At 41.1% G+C, this 8,137-nt stretch overlaps 1 protein-coding gene across 12 annotated transcripts in view; it reads right to left on the bottom strand.

Annotated features, from left to right (window-relative positions):
• TJP1 (tight junction protein 1) overlaps positions 1 to 8,137 on the bottom strand; it is a 346,374-nt gene that overhangs the window by 43,895 nt on the left and 294,342 nt on the right. For all 12 annotated transcript variants that reach the window (XM_025199469.1, XM_025199470.1, XM_025199472.1 and 9 more), the window contains one exon: positions 2,359 to 2,501. In XM_025199469.1, coding sequence (XP_025055254.1) covers positions 2,359 to 2,501 — 143 coding nt within the window. The remainder of the gene's footprint in view (positions 1 to 2,358; positions 2,502 to 8,137) is intronic.

Below are 8,137 nucleotides of genomic sequence, written 5' to 3'. Positions count from 1 at the left end.
ACTCTTTCCTGCCTATGCAGGGGGTCGGACTCGATGATCTATTGAGGTCCCTTCCGACCCTAACATCTATGAATCTATGAATCTATAAGCATCCCAGCATGCTTTCTGGGCTGGGCAGGGCTCTCTGCTCCACAGCATGGCTGGCACCTCCCCTCTGCTCCCTAGCTGGAGCTCTGGCAGAGACTGCAGGCACAGCAGCGTCTGTCTGGTTTCCTCCTGCTTTCCCCGCTCTCCACTAAATAGGGATCACCATCCCCTCTGCTTTACACAACACCTCAGCATTGGCTAGCAGACCACATGCTGGCTACAGTCCGTGCTGTGGTAGACAGCAGTGTTAGTTTAAGGCTTTCTGGAGCTAATCATAGCTCAACTAGTAATGTCCCTCCATTCCTTCTTTGTTTAAGAAGAGTATGAACTAATGAGAGAGGCTGTTTATTTTCTGATGGGGTGATAAATGCTGATAACAGAGCTGATAAATGCTCTGTTATGAAGGGCATTGGGAACCCCTCCCTAATCCTGCTGGGGCCTGGCCATGCCCCTCTCAGCTCAGCTCTGTAGAAGGGAAGGGAGGGCTGCTCTCCCCCTCCCCAGCTTCTAGTCTGAGCCACTGCAGGCATGTGCCTGCATTTCTGGGATGTCTGTTCAGTTAAAGTGATTCAGCCTAACCAGGTTAGACCTACCTGCAAAGACTGAATCAATTCAGGCTCAGGCTTTTTGAATGTCTGTCCCTAGCCAAAGAATTGAGTTTTGCCATCAACCCTTCTAAGCAACTCTACTTCTCCAACTTAACTATACCTTATGCACTCACAGACTTCCTTGATCCCTTTAGCTCATTCTTCAAACTCACCATTCCTGAATCCATTTTTTCTATTTTCTTCCAAGAGGGAAAAAATGACAAACAAGAAAATCCTCACCCTTTTGTCTGCCTTTTGCCTCCTATAACTCTCCCCTTTTCCTTTGTAGGAGTTTCTTATCTGCTTTTTTCCTGTACCTTGTTGCCTTAGTATTCCCATCCCTTCATAGCCCATCCCATCATTTCCCTCCCACTTTTCCTCCTTGGCCAAATGCTGCCTCAACTCTTCTCTAGCTCATCCCCCCTCACAATAAACCTATTCCATAGTCCAAAATACATACTTTCAATCCCAGTCATGCCACTCAGGCCTATAATATGAGAAATAATGTTAACCCAAACATCTCTTTAGGTCCTTGTATCTAGGCTATTTTTAAATCTCAGAGTTTTCCTGGATATCATCTCTAAGGTAGAGAATTTCCCAGCTAAAATTCCCATCTCATATTTTGTTTTTGGATAGAACAAATGCATTCTTTGCTCCACTCATTCTTTAATAAGGCTGCTAGAAATATCTTTTTCCTTGCCCATCATTTTGTCTATATCCTTTTACTTAATCCCTCTTCTGGCTCCACTTCTCTTTCACATCAAACCAACTACTCGTTTTAACTTTCAAGGTTTTCTATGGTCTATCCACTTTTATTCACTGCTGCAATATTAACTTCTGCAGCTGTTCACACCCCTGATACCAGCATCTATAGCCCACTTGTTATAACATTTTCAGCTAAGAAACTGTGTGCTTTCTCCCATCCTGCACCTCATTCTTGCAGGTATTTAAAGGGAAGATCTTCTAAAACTGCCTCAATAGTCTCTTTTAAATACTTCCTGAAAACTACTGTGCTGTGATGCCTAAAACACCCACAATTTAGTTTGCCTGCTAGCGTGCCGAGACCATTGACTATCAGACTGACCAATATTGTTTCGTTGTTTCCTTGCATTCACCTGGATGCTTGAATCCATTCATAGTCATCTTTCTTATACTGCTCTCCAGAACAGGGATAGCTTTTTTTCCCATTCTGTGTTAGCATAAGTGCCTTGCAAATCGGGGCATGAAAAGGGAACCTACATGCTACAGTAGCCCTTATAGTTTAGCGGAGCTGAGGTACAGGAGGCCATCTATCTTGGCACCCAGAAAAAACAAATTCTCTTATTGATATGGGCCTATGAAACAACTCTTAGGCAAAACCATGCAACAACCCAGCTGTAACATAAATGGTTTTAAATCTCAGCATAGAGCATGCTTTCAGAACAGAACTACAAACAGTCATTCCATGTCCAGAAAAATAACAAAAAGCTTAGACTTTATTTCTGCTGCTTCTTGCTTACATTTCAGCCAAGTAAGTTGCACTCATATAATTAGAATGTTCCCCACTTGAATCTGTCACAAATTAAGTTTTTACCTAGCTATGTATTTTAAGTTTGAGAAAACATTCTGTTGGCGGGAAAGATTGCTAATCCTACTGGGCTACATTAGAGATACCATACATAACTTGACATTTTTGCATATATACCTGGCAAAGGTGGAGTTTGTTTTTCATTTCTTTCAACTACAACTTCTTCCATGGTTTTAGAAAGAGGGATATCATCTGCATTCTTTACAGGTGTAGAGATAGCTCCTGGTTTTGATACTCTCTCATCCTCTCTGCTCCGAAGACTGTCAGAAAAACAAAAAAGCACTTTCATTTATTTTAATCTTGTCACAATAATTCTTATATAGAATAAATCTTTTGCCTCTCAAAGATTAATATTTTTGGTACACAGATAACTGCCAGCAGTGGTTAAAGAGGTTTTTTTCCCCTACATTCTCCTGCAGCATAGTATTAATACAAACAACTGTTTAAGCATTTTGGGTCAAATTCATTTGACACCAAAGACCCTTAAAAGTACAGTATTGTTCCGCTTAAAAGTCAACATTTTCAGGTTCAACTTAAGGAAAAACAGCTTTCCTTCTCCAAAAGGAAAATATTTTATATAATTAATTCAATATTTCTGTGAGGCTCTACTGAAAAAATGTACTATGGCACCATTAAAGGAAAACCATTGGGGGCCTAAGTGTAGGTTGCCCCTGAATGCAAGTTAAGTGAGATTGTTAGGTTCTTTGGTGGGCAGGGAAGAGGGAGGAAGAGAAGGAGGAGGAGGACAGGATGGGTTGTAGACTTTTAACTGGCACACTATAGAATATCACTATAGGTATGGAGAAGAAAGAAGGAAAGTGTAAAGTGAAAGACTGCCTTCCATGCCACTTGCTTCACATGGATAGCCTTCTATTGAAACACCGTATGGACAGATCTTAGTTCAGCAGCAGGACTGAGGTAGACAACTGGTGAAATCCAGAAATGTTCTAAGTATTGCTAAATTTCCTTCCAAAATTCCTAGACTATGAATTTTCAGTTCCTTGAATAACATACTGCTACACATATAAATAATCAAATCCATAATCAATAACAATTAATAACAATCAAATGTGCAAGTTGGTATACTAAAACAAAATCATCAGTGTACCCAGTGTATCTATTAAAACTGTGCACATATATAAAAAGACACGTGTTGGGAAGACACTGCTTAAAAACTTTTCCTACTGTTAAATGTCAACTGTAGTTATAAATAAAAAATTAAACTACAGAATAAATTACAACCTTTTTCTATTTACATTTACACAGCAATACAGATACTACATTAGACGTAGTTGAGAAACACTTGTTTCCTTCATGACATCCCACAGATCATCACAATAACTTCTTCATAATAGTCACTAACAGGGGTCAACAAGTTTGGCAAAAAATATCTGTAGGCAAATTAAACATACTACACACAAAGTACATCACAATTAAAGGTTTTTCTTTTGGCATTGTGTTAAATCTGCACAGGCCCTTTTCTATCAAATTTCTTAAAAACCTGTCTTTTTCAGGAACCAGGTGAAGCTAGTCAGCAGCAACTAATATTTGCATCCATAAACTATTGTTGTACCTACAGATGCACATTACACAAAAGTAACAACTGTTTATTTTAAGTATACCAAAATTATCACTTCAAAACTATATCTTAAATTACAGGATCAACTATTTTTTTTTGGTCAGTAACTCTACTAGGACTAGATTGGTACTGAAAGATACAAATAACTGAAAAATATATAGCTGGAACATGCTTTTTCTGACAATACCAAGTAGCTGGCATTGAGAATAAGGCTAACTTTACTAACACATCCAGGTATGGTTTCATTTAGTGCTCAGCCTAAACTGTTAGAAATTTAATACACTTGAACTAATATTTTAATGATAAAGTGCCTAAAATTAGGCACTTAAACAACAAGGACCCCTGACAGATGTTAGTTAGGGGTGAAATAGAATCTGAGGAATTTTATTGCCGATCCCAACAACTGTGTATTCTGCCATACACAATAGCAAGGCAGGACGTGCGATTGCTGGGATCTGGGATAAAATTCCTCTGATCCTATTGCAAGTCTGCCAGGGTGCTCAGCTGGCTGCAGGGGCATGCCAAGGTGCTATAGATAGGAGCTCCCAGGTCCACGTGTTACAGATCAAGCATCAGGCTGCATGGGGTAGCTTTAAGGCTCCTTGGGTAGAGACGTTTAAAGCCATGCCATGGAACCCAGTACACATTCATATTAAAGCACAATATAAACCAACCACAAAGGTCTACCACATCAAATGTGGAACATCTTTGTGGCTGGTTTGCATTTTACTGTGCCATAAATTGGCCAAATGGGGGGCATGTTAAAATCTATTGCAAAATTAACTCGTTAATGTAGGCCAGGGCCCAAATATTGATGCCCCACAAAATCTGTTGCAATCAATGGGAGATGCAATGCTCTTTACTTGTGGAAGTCTGGGCATTTATATTTGGATATTAAATAAAGGCAATACAACATACCCTCCATTATTAGGTGCAGTACTTACTGACACTGAGATGTGCTGTTATTACATGTGTCCTGGTAACTAAAAACAATGAGCAAACTAGCAAGAGAAAGGTGTTAACAGCAGAAGCAAAGTTATTAGCCTGGTAAAGTCTAGGACCTGATATACTGTTGTACATGAATGGTACAGGACAGAAAAAGCAACTGCTGCAGATGTGAGGATGAATTAAAAACAACAACAAAACAAACAGTTGCACTTCTTATGGACTTTGTTACAGTTTCACTTATCCCAACAGCCTTTGAGCACACACTTCCTAAAGGGTTTGGATAATCAAGGATGTACTGGAAAGGTCTATCTTTAAAGCATCCAACTCTGAAATCTGAAAGTATCGTTTTTAGAAATTAACATAGTTTTCTAGGTTTTCTGCACAGTCTTTTCTCAAAAACAGAAGGGGGAGGATTTTACGCCTTAAGCTACCTAGTATACATTATATTTCTTCTACACGCCCTTCCCTATTCCACTGCTTTGTTTTCAGCATGCGTGCCTAACTGTGGGCAGGAAACCATGGGCAATTTTCTCTTGCCTCCCCGCCCCCCATCTCCACTGCACTGCTTCCTGTCCAAAACGCTCTTGGGGCACTCTGATCTATTGTTTCAGTCAGCATTGTGATTGGCTGCCAATCAGAGTGCGAATAAAGTGTGACAGACAGCCTAGACAGAGGCTTTTATTATGTTAGAATAATTAAAATAGCAATTTACAAAGCAGTAGAGAAAAAAGTAGTGGAAATAAGACCTATGATGTTACGTTGCAACATATGAGCACCAAACACTAATGATGTTCTACAACAAAAAGTTAGCTTTTAATTGCATCTTTCATACATAACCAGTAACCCAAAATGACTTTACACTTCGTTGCAATCTTTATATTTTTACTATTGCATTAGTAACTCAACAGGTACAATTTAAAAGGTCAAGTTTTCCATCATGCAACCTAAGACATTAAGTTATACACCTCTCTTACTTTGATATCCTTTATTAATATCCTTGCCTAAGTACTGCAAGTTAAAGTTTTTAAAAAGCATTAAGAAAATATGGAAGAGAGATGAAGTTTGAAGCAACATATTCATTTACACCCTTAAGATTTTTTCCTTATATTTATCAACCTGTTAACACACAATTTGGCTTTTTATTTAGTGAGTCCCACAGAGTCTGCTTCCTTCCATTTCTGCCATTTATCAGTGGCACCCCAGCTTTTAAATTATAGAGCATGGAACAAAAGGACCACAAGCAACAGACTTGGGTGGGAATCAAAATAACGTATCACCAAAACTTCCTCCAAAACCAGGCTATAATTTCCACCATGCAAGACCCACTGCATTGTAGCAACGAATTGCATATTCTGGGAATTTCTTTCATATACAAAACTGTCAGGTCTTTTAAACCTTAAAGTCTTTGCTGCTTTCTCTCATGGATTAACATGGAGAACTCAGAAATCAGAATTTAGCTTTACAGTTGACTGCAGGAGCATTATATTAAACTCACAAAATGGTTATTGTAGTTTCTTACTGTGGAGTATTTTAAATTATCTAACCTTCTTTTTTTTAAAGTTAAACTAGTAAACAGGAGAAAATGCACAGTGCCTTTATACATTTACTTACTATTCAGTACGAAAGAGTTATATAAAACATCTCCTCTATATATTTAGAATGCCACTAGATGTTATTCCAATAGAGGCATAGCTTTCCTTGCATGATGAAGACATTCATCATGTAAACAGCCGCACATGCACAGGACAGGCTGTCAGGAGGAGGGAAAAAGGAATAACAGCTTGTACTACCGCTGCTGACCAGCTGGAGGCGCTCCCACTGGTCTGCAGCACCACTGAAAGTATCAAATGACATGACTAAAGGAGTCATCCCCCAGGGACACAAGCTGAGAGGGGAGGATAAATCCTCTTCCCCCCTGCCTGGTTCCCCACCATCCAAGCATGGAACTGGAGACATCCTGTCAGGCTAGAACAGAGCCTGGGTCTCCCAGACAGCAGCAGGGGGGGCCATACTTCCTCAAATAAATGCAGGGAGCCAAGGATACCCTGCCTGGCCACACAACAGCCTGTTCTGCTGGGAAACAGCAGGCAACACTGGGGTGGGGTGGGGCGCATGGAATGCCTCCCCCACCCATACTTGCTGCTATCCTGAGTGGCCAGGCAGTGTCCCAGGGTCCCTGAACACATGGGGGAAAAGTAGAGGTGGGGGGCAGGAAGAACCCCCCCCCCGCAGCTTGCTCCAGCCAGGTAGCATGTCCCTGGCTCACAGATTTCACAGACATTAGGGCTGGAAGGGACCTCGAAGATCATCCAGGCCACCTTGCCCCAGGGGCAGGAAGTCAGCTGGGGTCATAGGATCCCAGCAAGATAAACATCCGATTTTTTCTTGAAGGTGTTCAGAGTAGGTGCTTGAACCACCTCCGATGGCAGGCTATTCCAGACCTTGGAGGCTCTAACAGTAAAGAAATTCTTCCTTATGTCCAGCCTAAAGTGGTCTTGCAGCAATTTATAATCGTTCGACTTTGTCATCCCTTGGGGGGCTCTGGTGAACAATCGTTCCCCCAGATCCTGGTAAACACCCCTGAAACTTACAGGTGGCAACCAGATCGCCCCTGAGCCTGCGCTTTTCCAGGCTGAAGAATCCCATGGCTCTCAGCCTCTCATCATAAGGTCTATTTTCCTGACCTCTGATCATGCGCGTGGCTCTCCTCAAGAACTGCACCATCAAACACTTGCTGTACTTAAGATACATCAATGACATCTTCATCATTTGGACTGAGAACCTGCAATCTCTGAGTTCCATCAGAAATTCAACAGTCACCATCCCTCCATCCGACTTTCTTTAGAATACTCCAGCACCAATATCTCCTTTTTAGACACAATGATCAGTAACCAGAAAGGTAAAATACAGACCACAGTATACAAGAAACCCACAGACCAATATACATATCTGCACAGAACCAGCAATCACCCTAAACACACCAAAAAAGCTGTGATATACAGCCAAGCCCTCAGATACCACCACGTTTGTACTGAAGAGAACACCCGGGATTGCCACCTCACCAATTTTAAAAAGGCTTTCACCCAGCAAGGACACTCCTCCAGAGAGGTAGATCGCACGTTTGAAAGAGCCACCTGGATACCACATGAAGAACTGCTGCAGTACAGAAGAAAAACCCCCACAAATCGCACATGGCTGGTTATGACGTATCACCCATCCCTTGAACCTGTACGGAAAATCCTCAAAAAATTGCAACCCATACTAGACAGAGACCCTATTGTTAAAAAGATCTTCCCAGAGCCACCCATCCTAGCCTTTAAACAAGCACCGAACCTCGCCAACCTCATCACCAGAAGCAAACTTCCTCAA

The sequence above is a fragment of the Alligator sinensis genome, unplaced genomic scaffold, assembly GCF_000455745.1.
Source record: "Alligator sinensis unplaced genomic scaffold, ASM45574v1 scaffold458_1, whole genome shotgun sequence".
Lineage (NCBI taxonomy): Eukaryota > Metazoa > Chordata > Crocodylia > Alligatoridae > Alligator > Alligator sinensis.
This window is presented reverse-complemented; position numbering and strand designations above follow the sequence as displayed.